General features: G+C 37.8%; 1 protein-coding gene across 7 annotated transcripts in view; it reads left to right on the forward strand.

Moving 5' to 3' along the window:
* LOC107396538 (inactive dipeptidyl peptidase 10) overlaps positions 1-13,335 on the forward strand; it is a 129,563-nt gene that overhangs the window by 62,051 nt on the left and 54,177 nt on the right. For all 7 annotated transcript variants that reach the window (XR_008560689.2, XM_054736751.2, XM_054736749.2 and 4 more), the window contains exon 4: positions 4,056-4,150. Coding sequence is in view for 6 of the 7 variants with exons in the window: in XM_054736751.2 (XP_054592726.2) it covers positions 4,056-4,150 (95 nt within the window). In the remaining variant the exon portion in view is untranslated. The remainder of the gene's footprint in view (positions 1-4,055; positions 4,151-13,335) is intronic.

Consider the following 13,335-nt stretch of genomic DNA (forward strand, 5'->3'; position numbering starts at 1 on the left):
AAATAAATTGTTGCTTTTTATTTGGCGAACATTTCCTGCCAATCCAACAATGCCATGTATTGTGGTGTCCCTCCAGGTGATCCAATCTAGCATCTCCCCACGTAACAGCGTGCGTCAACTCAAGGCATCCCTATGTGTCTCTACCTACATGTTCTTCTCTAAAAGAACATGTATCTGTCTCCCATACTAGCCTTTGAGTTCTATTAACATCTTATTTATCTAATAGACAATCAAATCTCTAACATGCTGTATTATCTTTCAAATATGTTAGATTGAAACCATTAATAGCAGCACTGGTGCAAGCTGGTACAACATGAATCCTTTTCAGGTCAAATAAAGACCCTAATAACCATTCAGGATGGAGAGATTTATTTGTTTAGTTTAAAAGCTGCCATTTTTCTGCATAAAAGAGCGCTTCAGATGAGAAAGGAAATGCCCTCAGGAAGATTAAAACTTGATTTTCTAAGATGGAGCTGCCATCTGTCAGGATTTAGACCAGGGATTGACTGACAGCCTGTCAAGCTGAATTGAAGAGGTCTAGAAAATACTTCAAATATTGGCTGTTAGCATAAAATTTATGGGATTAGTGTTGTTAAAATAGATTGAAATGTGGCCCCAAAATCAAATTTCCCTCACTGACAGTAATTCAACGTATTTCTGAGTCTAGAGCTTCCTTCCTGGGTCTTGTTTTTTAGCAGCTTGGCAGGAAAACAAGGTTTCAAAGTGACTTCATGCTGGAATGATTGAATGGAGCTGCTGTAATTTGACAAATAAATTGCACGCTCAGTCTTTTCTCAAGTTAAAAACGTCAACTGTGGCTTTAAAAGAGATGTTATGGGTTGATGTTTGAAGGACAAAAGGAGGAAAGCGCCTGCAGAAATGGCCTAAAACGGTTCCCTTTATTCATGCTCTTACATTTGATTTGTCCTCCTCTATCGGTCTGGACATCTTGCAGCGCTGTGAATTACTAGTGAACAGGCATACTAAACTCTTGGTGATTTCCTAGGCTTCAATCGGCCGCAGTTTCACTTTAAATGAGATTTTGGAGTGACGAGGGAATTAAAACCAGAACCAAATGTTTTGGGTTCAGTTTGAATTGATTGATGGGAAATGGGAGGGAATTGTTTAAATTAACAACATTCGGCTGTGCTTTATGTTTGCATTATACAGGAAAACGGATTGAGATATTATGGAATAAAAACAGCCCTTGCATTAAATTCTATGATTTGGGGTTTTATTTGGTGCAAAAAGCTCCAGTTTTGGTGGGCAGAGATGAGACGTAGATCCAGAGCATAGTGTGTGTGCTTACCGGGCCGACTGCATGGCTATTTCTTTGTGTGTATCTGTGAGCTCCCAGTGGACAGCCAGACTGGTTTTTGAGTGGTGGCTAATGGCCTGACAGGCTCTGAATCACCAGAGAAGTGGAATCAGAGGACTGGTGTGGGCTTGTTTTTTGTTATTTTTATTTACCTTTATTAAAACAAATTACACCTGTTATTTCCTGTGGATTGGTGGTTTCCATTTCCTCTTTTATTCCTTCACTAATAAAGGTTACAGCTGTTGTATTACTCTAAAGAATTAAACTCTTGCCTGCCGTTGCATCACTTGTGCCTTTTAACTGGTGCCAGGCTTCCAGCTTTGGTCAGCATTAAAATCAGTTTAAATTCAAATAAACAAATAGAACACAACTTTTATTATAAAATAGCACAATTAACAGGACCAGATTATAGTGTTTAGTTGCTTGATGTTTTCATTGTATGGTGGCCCAGAAGGTCTTAGGAAAAAGATAAGACCACAACTTCAGAACTCATAACAGAAGTAATAATGAAACAGAAGTTAAAAAATTACTTTGAGTTAAGATATTCTAATACGTAAATTAAAATGTGGGTAGATGAGAGACAACAGCATTCCTGCCATGGTCATTACTCTGGCTTTCCACTGAATATGTAAGCATTGTGTCACGTACAAACACAATTTCACCAGGACTTCAGCAGCCTGTCCCTTCTGAGTGGGGGCATTTCTGACTCACAGCAACTGCAAATGCATTCCATGCAATGTGTTATCCAGAGAACACAAAATGTAGATTTGTAGATTTGAAAGATTGCTCGTGATTGTGGCGGTTCATGTGAAAACAATCAGGGACCAAGACGGCTGCGTGTATCCAAAAGGTCCATGGTGCATTTTTGTTCTGCTTACCTTGGCCATGGAGGTGTGACTAGTCAATCAGCCTTAAAGACCACATGTCACCCTCTATTCGTCGAGCTCCATTAGCTACCGCTAGCTGCACGCATCAAATCCAAATCGCTAGCACTGGCGTACACAGTCCTGGATGGTACAGCTCCCATCTACCTGAATCTTCTTGCAAAGGCTTATGTCACGGCACGGCTGCTCCGGTCATCGAAGGATTGTCAGCTAGCAGTGCCTACACCACGCTCAGGACAATCCAGACTCTTTTCATGTGTTGTTCCCCAGATGTGGAACGACCTACCAAGCACTACTAGAACAGGGCTTCCCTGATTAATTTTCAAGAAACTCCTGAAGACCCAGCTCTTCAGAGAGCGTCTTCTAAACTAGCACCCTCCCTGCACCCGTACCCCACTCTACTGCACACTTTGTTTGCTTCCCTCAATGATTGATTCTGCAACCTCGCTGCCCCCTAGGATTGATTGAATAGTGTTTGTTGTTAGCCTCAAGGGCAACCTGCTGGCTTGATTGGCATCTGTAAGTCGCTTTGGACAAAAGCATCTGCTAAATACTTAAACATAAACAATAGAAAATCTGCAAATGGCTTTTAATTAGAAATTTGCCAGAAGCTTTACACTGCTCCTGTTTTTGACTTCCTGTCTGGCCTAATCTGAGCTGCTGAGCTTGATGGTGTTCTGGAAGCAAAGCGCGCATTAAGTGGATCTGAAGCATACATTTAGTGGATCGCCAAAACATTATGCTTCTGAGACATTCTTTGTGCCCATTGGAAACACACCCATTGATTATAATAGTGGCTGTTAGCTGCGTGTTACACTTCATAAGACCTTACACAACACTTACGTGTCCCACCACTTTAACCCAAAATCCACGCTGGAGAGATCAGCGACACGGAACAGCAGTGGGATGGTTTACTCTCATGCTTCTTGACATGTCAGTCCACACCAGGGAGCATCTCCGACACTGCAAAGCATCTCTGCCATCCTCATCGCTGGACTTACAAAATCCTTCCAGACTTTAAAGGCCACGGTTTGTTTATGCCATCTGTGATTAAACCAAGAAGAAGAAGATGGAGATAATGTTTGATATCACTGATGTCATACTGTATATTGGGAGCCTAAGTCTCCTTCCTATCCGGTCGGTTCATGGGTCCCCGGAAGACTGACACATTTTATACAAGTCAACTGAACTCAAAGAGCTATTTTCTAATTTGCTTAGCCTTATGCCCTGAATCACACATGTTGTAGTTCAATTTAAAAGAAAAGTAATGATGTGTTTTGACCACGCTGCGCCATCTTCTCGAATGCCATCTACCGGTTTAAAGCCTGCTTTTTCCAGTCAGAACCACACTGCCATCTAGTGGTCATTTACTATAACCCTTTGACTTCGTTTTCTTGGCTCATAAACACATCAGCTAAATGAACAATTTAAAATTAAATGTAGGTCTATCTTTTATAACTACAGCATCCTGAGATACTACATTTTTCAACAGAAATGCATATTTGTCCCTTCAGCACAAGTTTAGACTAAGTCCAAGAAATTCAGATTTTCCAGCTTTCAAATGCACCATGTATGCACAAATCAGTCAAAAGAGTCTCAAAAGGAATTTTGTACTTGTACCCTAATCTGTGTGTAATGTAGATTTGTCTGTGTGTACCAGCTGATTTGTATGCATTTTCAACAATTTGTATATGTTGAAGTTACACACCAAAATGAAAACACTAGTTACAAATCAATTGGACAAATCTACACACACACACACCTTTTGAGACTTTTCTCCCTATAGGTTAATGGTTGGGAAATGTCTTATTTAAGTAAATATTTGTTCTGCTTTATTTTTTTATTGGTGTCAGATTCGGAGGTGGTGTACAGGAACAGAGACGGTGATGTCATCAAGTTTAACTTCGTCTTGAATGAGACAGAAATAATTCTGAGCAACAGCACATTCGTAAGTGTTTATTTTCTAGCTGTTCAGTGGGAGAATTTCTGTTAACTTTTTACATTTACTGCTGCTTTTAAGATGGAACAAACTAGAATAATTTTAAAAATTACAGTGGTGTTAAAGACTATTTGCCCCCTTCCTGATTTCTTACTCTTTTGCATGTTTGTCACACAAAATGTTTCTGATCATCAAACACATTTAATCATTAGTCAAAGATAACACAAGTAAACACAATGCAGTTTTGAAATGATGGTTTTTATTACTTAGGGAGAGAACTAAATCCAAACCTACATTGCCCTGTGTGAAAAAGTAATTGCCCCCTGAACCTAATAACTGGTTGGGCTTCCCTTAGCAGCAATAACTGCAATCAAGTGTTTGTGATAACTTGCTACGAGTCTTTTACAGCGCTCTGGAGGAATTTTGGCCCACTCATCTTTGCAGAATTGTTGTAATTCAGCTTTCCTTGAGGGTTTTCTAGCATGAACCACCTTTTAAGGTCATGCCATAGCATCTCAATAGGATTCAGGTCAGGACTTTGACTAGGCCACTCCAAAGTCTCCATTTTGTTGTTCTTCAGCCATTCAGAGGTAGATTTTCTGGTGTGTTTTGGGTCGTTGTCCTGTTGCAGCACCCAAGATCGCTTCAGCTTTAGTTGACGAACAGATGGCCGGACATTCTCCTTCAGGATGTTTTGGTAGACAGTAGAATTCATGGTTCCATCTATCACAGCAAGCCTTCCAGTTCCTGAAGCAGCAAAACAACCCCAGACTATCATACTACCACCACCATATTTTACTGTTGGTATGATGTTCTTTGTCTGAAATGCTGTGTTACTTCTACGCCAGATGTAACGGGACATTTGCCTTCCAAAAAGTTCAACTTTTGTCTCATCAGTCCACAAAGTATTTACCCAAAAGTCTTGGCAATCATTGAGATGTTTCGTAGCAAAACTGAGACAAGCTCTAATGTTCTTTTTGCTTAACAGTGGTTTGTGTCTTGGAAATCTGCCATGCAGGCCATTTTTGCCCAGTCTCTTTCTTATGGTGGAGTCGTGAACACTGACCTTAATTGAGGCAAGTGAGGCCTGCAGTTCCGTAGACGTTGTCCTGGGGTCTTTTGTGACCTCTCGGATGAGTGTTCTCTGCGCTCTTGGGGTAATTTTGATCGGCCGCCCACTCCTGGGAAGGTTCACCACTGTTCCATGTTGTTGCCATTTGTGGATAATGACTCTCAATGTGGTTCGCTGGAGTCCCAAAGCTTTAGAAATGGCTTTATAACCTTTACCAGACTGATAATCTCAATTACTTTTGTTCTCATTTGTTCTTGAATTTCTTTGGATCTTGGCATGATGTCTAGCTTTTGAGGTGCTTTTGGTCCACTTCTCTGTGTCAGGCAGCTCATATTTAAGTGATTTCTTGATTGAAGCAGGTGTGGCAGTAATCAGGCTTGGGGGTGGCTACAGAAATTGAACTCAGGTGTGAAACACCACAGTTGGGTTATTTTTTAACAAGGGGGGCAATTACTTTTTCACACAGGGCAATGTAGGTTTGGATTTAGTTCTCTCCCTAAATAATAAAAACCATTATTTCAAAACTGCATATTGTGTTTACTTGTGTTATCTTTGACTAACGGTTAAATGTGTTTGATGATCAGAAACATTTTGAGTGACAAACATGCAAAAGAATAAGAAATCAGGAAGGGGGCAAATAGTTTTTCACACCACTGTATTAATCATTTTTCTGTTTCTTTTTTTATTACTATGATTCTTGTTTCATCTTTTTCCACAAATGTTTGGAAATTTTGTTTTGTGCGGACTGTTGGGAGTATTTCTACAGTTTTAGTGATGATACGTTAGCAGAGAGTTGCTAAAAGGTTTTAAACAACAGCATACAGCTTACAGTTTGGTTCTAAGTAATATGAAATTTTGAACAAATATCTCCATTCTAATTGGTAGAGGCAACAAGCGTGGAAACCACAGCAGAGAGATGGAAGGCAACTGGGCCAAATATAGAGTTGGGAGGAAAGATAACGCCAAGAAACCTATCAAAAAAATCTAAGTTAGTTATAGTTTGGCATTTTTTTTTCCTGCAAAGAGCAAAAACAATCAAGCTAATTAACAAATATGATAAAATGATAAATGACAAATGGCCCGCACTTGTATAGCGCCTCTCAGAGTAAGGACTCCAAAGCGCTTTACACTACAGTGTATAATTCATCCATTCACACACACATTCACAGACTGGTGGGGATGAGCAGCTATGTAGCCACAGCTGCCCTGGGGCGAGGCTGCCGAGCACAGGCGCCACCGGTCCCTCAGACCACCACCAGCAGGCAAGGTGGGTTAAGTGTCTTGCCCAAGTAGAATCCTCTGTCTGGAGCCGGGTTCGAATCTGCAACCTTCTGATTACTGGACAACCCGCTCAACCTGTTGCCCCAAATATTCATCATGCGATAAATATAATAAATGATAACCTTTACTTATTATTACAGTCATATCTTCATATACAATATATGATATCCACAAGCACGTGAGGATGTGTTTCAGTTGCTAACAGGCACCAGAATTAAAATAAAAAATTAGACAAGTATGAACTCTAACACAGTATCTTCATCCATCATCACCCGCGAGCTACATGTAGGTAAATCTGTCCAATTTAAAACGACGGCTTTCAGCCACTCCCCCAGCTGTGCCCGTCTGCTCTCATCTCTTTTCCAGGCGAGGCGCTGCTCAACTCGAACAAGGCCATCGTGACTCGACTAATACATGTGACTGCTCCATCTAGTGGATAAATTTTGTTTCTGCACATACCCGTAGTTATCATCTATTTATCGTTATCGAGGTGAAATCCTCAATATACCGTGATATTGATTTTAGGCTGTATCGCCCAGCCCTAATCGAAGGGTTTCCACTTTCCAATCAACATCTGCTCTTGTGCACAATGTCAAGTGCATCACAAACGCCCTGAGAGCTCCTCTTCTGCGTGCGGTCAGCATCGAGTGGCGGAGAAAGTATGAGATCATGCTCAGATGCACTGATGCAGATCTTTTCTTGATTGTTACCTCCACGATGTTTTCTGTGCGTAATGTGTAAAATATCTGTGATTACCAAACGTACTCACGGGCAAATAAATAAATAAACTAACAAATTGCCTCTTGTAAAAACCAATCGTAACAGCTCAGCCAATTGCCGATGGCCGAATAATTTGTCCCATCGCCCAACCCTAGCAGTAAGAAACATGAATTTAAAAATTACACTGCTACACTGTTTTCAAAATCTACGTGAAATAACAGAATTGAAAAAAAGATGTATGACATATATTTTGGCTGAGCGGTATTGCTGTAGTATGGTGACATCATCGGCAGGCGCAGGACCCCGAGGCGATTCAGAACTTAGAACACCAGAAAACAACAATCATTGTCTTCTCTCAATGGAACGAACTTAAGGACCATCGAGGTCTGAGGAGTCATGCCGAGGTTGCATGCTTTCTGCTCCACAGGAAACAACATTTATCGTAATGTTTTTTTTAACGGGCAACAGTCACGGTGATATGGTGTAAAACTACCATGAAACGTATGTACTGCCCCCTAGTGGCAGGAAACTACACACTGCCACTTTCAATGGAAGAAGTATTTTTATTTATGACACAGACACGCTACATTAATTTACAATTACGTAATTTTATAAAGATTTATTTTAGATTTTATTTGGTTAGTTGCATCTTTGGTAAACAATGGAGATCTGGACTTAATGCCAGCTTCATCACCAGCCAGGTAAACAACTTCATGTCCTTATTTACTCTCAGTGAAATCTAACCAAGAATTTTTCTATCAAAGCAGGTTGAATTTAGCCGTTCATAATCCTGATGCTGTTTTATAATCCTCACATGCTGGAACAAATCATCAATTTGTTATTTTTATCTCCTCACCCACATGATGTTTGGGCTTTAAACCTCACATCAATGAGGATTTGAGGTAAGCAGATGGAAATAAGCAGGACACATTTCACAGAAGCAGAGGCGACCTGAAAGCCGCTCATTATCTTTACCATGAAATAGCATCGCTAATGTTACTATCTGTTGAATCCATACAGGTCGCCTGTAATCCCACAGATACATCTAGATATTTTACTACCAACATATGCAGAATTTAGCTTCAATCTACCATAAAACTTTGGGAATAGTGTGATGTATGTGATAAGGTTGGGCAGTTGGGCAAATTTATCAAACATTGGCTTCATAGGGAGCCTAAGTCACTCCCGTCTACTTTCGGACCATGGGTCCCCGACAGAACGACAATATGAATGCAAGTCATTGTGGCTAATGAGGGATGTCCCATTCTGATATCGATATTGGAAGTAATTCGATATCGGCCCAAAAACACTGTACCGGATTATATCGGACTCCATCAAAAATCTCCGATATAAGCAGTCCATTATGGTTCATATTTTTGCAACCAATGGTAAATTTTTTTTTAAAATACTTACTGTTATTGGCTCTAGTTCTCCAATTGAGTAATATCACTTGATCAAGCCATCTTCTTTTTTCTGATTTAGTACAGTGTAGTAATTTGATGTTTTTTAGCTTTGGCTGACATGTTTTGGCCGGAACTTCCGCCTTCGTCAGAGCCACCAGCTGTTCGTGGCATCACTTTTGTTTATGTGTGGGCAGCAGAGGATGATGTCGCCCTCTGCTGCCCGCATCCTTCATGCTGATAACACAGTCCCATGTGTGATCCAACGTGTAAACACCGTTGTCTCTGTTCATGGTGTTACGTCTGCGTGCCCTAATCTCTTTCGCTTCCTTAATCCATCTTGTGTGTTTTTGTTGTTCCGTGTTTATTAAATTGAATTGAATTTGAATTGAATTTGAATTTATTCAGTCAAAACATAATAATAATATAATCAATAAAACATTACATTACATTACATTACATTTAAAGTGACTGAAAAGGCTCAGGCCGAAGCAAAATGCTTATATTTATGCCTGACCTTTTTAACTAATTAAATAAATTAATCTACCCCTTTAACACAAATATGTACAATTTAAGCAAAATAGAAAAGAAGAAGAGAAATATACACTATTCAGTCAAATAAGTTCACAATACTCTTACATTTACAGCACAACTTATAAACTCTTGTAACCGTCAAAAATTATCTTCAAAACCATCCTTTTAAACAACAAAAATGTACCACAATTACATTTACACTGGCAATATTCCATAATTTAACCCCCACCACAGATATACATTTCCTTTTAACTTATTTTTTTGCCAAAGGAACAATACATTTATTAATATCTCTAAAATCATACTTAGTTTCTACACAAGAAAAAAAAATGTTTGTATACTTTGCGTAAGTAACTTTAATTTAGCTTTATACATTATTTGCATTATTTTATAGTAAACTAAATCATTAAATTTCATAACATGTGATTTTAAAAGCAATGGATGCATATGTGCCAAATAATCTGCCTTATTAATAATACATATTGCACGTTTTTGTAAGAGAACTATTGCACTAACGTTTGATTAGTCAGCTCCCAGACTTCCACACAGTATGAAATGTAAGGTAGTATTAGTGAACAATAAATGAAATGTAACGCTGCATAATTCAACATATGTCTTGATTTGTACAATATTGCTATAATCTTAGAATGTTTCCCTTTAATGTAATACACATGCTGTCTCCATTTCATTTTATGATCAATAACCACCCCCAAAAATTTAATTTCTGTCACCCTTTCAATTTCAACATTCCATATTTTTAAGTTACTTTCCCTGTCAAGTTCCTTTTGATTACCAAATATCATAACTTTTGTCTTTTTTAATTTGAGTGATAGTTTATTAATATCAAACCAAGTCTTAAGGATTCCCAATTCTTTTTCTATTAAGGGCAAAAGTGTCTGTAAATTATTACCTGAACAACATAAATTTGTATCATCTGCAAAAATGACAAATTTCAATAAATTAGTGACCTTACAAATATCATTAATGGAAAGTAAAAAAAAAAGTTTTGTTCCAAGAACAGATCCCTGGGGAACACCACAAGTAACCTTCCTAAATTTTGAGTTTGTATTATTGATTTCTACATATTGCTTCTTATTGTCCAAATAACTCCTCAACCACGAATAAGCCACTCCTCTTAATCCTTCTCCATTTTTTAAAATAATATACTGTGATCAATAGTATCAAATGCTTTTTGCAAATCAATAAAAATCCCAACAAAATACTCATCATTTTCCCTGGTCTCTGTTATTTTTTCTACCATTTCCATAATTGCATATGTAGTCATTCTTTAGGCTCTAAACTCGTATTGGTGTTCACTAAGTAACCCATATTTTTCAATGAAAAGATCCAGCTGTTTTGCAAATAATTTCTCAAATATTTTTGAGAACTGAGGAAGTAGGGACACTGGCCTATAATTATCAACACAATGTTTGTCTCCATTTTTAAAAATTGTTTTTATTTTAGCTATTTTCATGCTGTTTGGAAAAACACCTTTTTGAAAGGATAGATTACAAATAAAAGTCAGAGATTTTACAATAAATTCAATGACCTCTTTAATTTTGAACGTATCAATAAAATTAATATCAGTGGATTTCTTATTTTTAAGTTTTCTAACAGTTTCTATTATATCACCGCCGTTGATCCCTCCCAAAAAGAATGAATCTTTATTATCCTTAATAAGGTGATCAAACATATTTAATTTTTTATCACAATTTGGAATTTGTTTGGCCAAACTTTTGCCGACATCAGCAAAATAATTGGTAAATTCTTCAGCAACATCTTGTTTATTGTCCACTATATCACCACATTTATTTATAAAATGTCTAGGAAATTCAGTTTAATTAATGTTTTTATTGATAAGATCATTTATAATATTCCACGTCGCTTGAATATTATTTTTATTTCCTTCTAATAATTTATTATAGTGCTCCTTTTTTGTCTTCTTATGATAGAGGTCAACATATTCTTATACTGTTTATATGTTTTTTCACTTTCACTAGTTTTTAATAGTAAATATTTCTTGTACAGTACATTTTTTCTTTCTGCATGCCTTTTGTAAACTCTTAGTCATCCATGGTTTTCTGTTACCATTTTTCTTCCCCTGACATTTTCTAATAGGACAGTGTTTGTTATAGAGATCTAAAAATATAGACAAAAATGTATCATATGCCAAATTCACGTCCTCCACATACATATAATCCCAAACACAATCTGCGAGTTCTACCTTTAAAGCCTCAATTCTTTCTAGGGTCCTAGAATTATGATTTGTGTGCTGTCCCAGTCCACTATGTGATTTCCCCTTGTGCAATGGTCCATTACTGCTGATTTTTACATTGAACTTTCCAGCCGAAACATGTCAGCCAAAGGTAAAAATAAAATCTAATTACTACACTGTGTTAAATAAGAAAAAAGAAGATGATTATGAATCAAAACACAGAACGAATATTCAGAAGACTTGATCAAGCCTTTCATACATTCCACACTAGGAATTTAAATAGGTAAAAGTATGCATGATTGAGTGCTGATTTCGAATCGGATTGATATCGGAAGTGAAAACGTTTTATCGGGACATCCCTATTTCTACTCCCGTTTGTTATGTGCCATGGATTTCACGTATGATGTCCGTGAATTTTAAACACACGTTCTAAAGCTAACGAAGCACTCCTTTTCGAACAAGGGCAAACATTATTTTAGGTTTTGTACGAAAATACGTCCAGGACTAAAATTGCGCTTCACCAAATTGATGTCATTGAACCAGAAGTGGAGAAAACAGGAAAAACGTCAGTAAGTTCAGCAAACTTCTAATCCTTCCCTCAGGGGGAAAGAACCATCATAAATCTGGCCATGTGGTAATTAGCAGCTACGCTAGGGAAGAGGAGATTCTGTGGTGATGTCATGTACACAACAAGTCATGCTAATTAAAAACTTTTACAAGCTGATAAATCTCAGTTAGTGACCGGCGTGGTCTCATGGATAGGACATTGCAAACTTCCAAGTCAAATCAGCGTCTTTCGTGCAACACTCTTACTATGTAGACATATTTGTTATACTTCATAGAAAGCTAGGATTCCTGGAATTCCAGTGATATATGCTATTCAACGATACAACTATAAATGTATGCACAGTAAATGCATTTGTCAAACCACCTGGAAATTCAAAGTAATGTCTAACTCGTCATTCAAAGCCTCATATCAACAACAGAATAGAGCCACCTCCAACAAAATGGATCTTTTTACATCCACATGGGTCCAATAAATGTACTCCAGTTAAATAATAGCTCCATAATATGTCTTACATCTGCAATCCAACATAATATATTGCAGAAATCTTTAAAAAATTCTTTCAGATCTCCTTTTTCACCATAACCTCATCGTTAAATTAGCTACAAACTTTTGATCGGCTGCTTACCTGATCCAACAGGTGAAGGGTTACCTCGTCCGCTTGGGCAAACTCAGATCCAAAACTCAAACTATTGGCTGATAGATCACCACACTCTCTTCTCATGTGTAGCTTGAACCAATTGCAGTGTGTTGTATTATTGTTTGTCGAATCAAATAGCCAATAAAATTTGTTAAACAATCTTGAGCATGTTGATGCCTCATAGCAAGCATCCGCAAACTGAATAAAAATGATAGTGATTGGTGGAGCGCCTGTCCCACAAAATGTGTAAGCGTCACCTGTGCAAAAATAGTGCCCACCAAAATTTTTTGTCTGATGAATATTGCTGGGAAATCTTTTTTTAATATATATCCCAACCTTAGTATTAGAATGGCAGAAGAAAAAGAACATTCCCCCCATCAAAAACAGGTGAGAAAGTCCCATCCCTATTGAAACTCTAGATCAGGCAGGCTTCACAGATGAACTATCATCCAGAGTTTTACCGGATCACTGGGAGTTGGACTCTACTTGATCGAACAAGTGGTTTGATTTCTTTGGTGGTTTATACAAAATCTACTAAGGTTTCTGGTTGTTGATGATGTCACTAACATTTGAACTAAATTTTTAAATATTTAGCTAGAAAAGCTTTCTCACCTTTTTACCTTTTTTGTGATAAAAATACAGAGTATAAATCAAAATGTAGATGTGGAACACAGGTGAATGGTTACTATAGTGACCCTGATAAGCCACTGGTAGCAGCTTTAACACTTCTTTTGGATCCAAATATTGGGTCTCAGCTTAGATGATTA

The sequence above is a fragment of the Nothobranchius furzeri genome, chromosome 2 (assembly GCF_043380555.1).
Source record: "Nothobranchius furzeri strain GRZ-AD chromosome 2, NfurGRZ-RIMD1, whole genome shotgun sequence".
In the NCBI taxonomy this organism is placed as follows: Eukaryota; Metazoa; Chordata; class Actinopteri; order Cyprinodontiformes; family Nothobranchiidae; genus Nothobranchius; species Nothobranchius furzeri.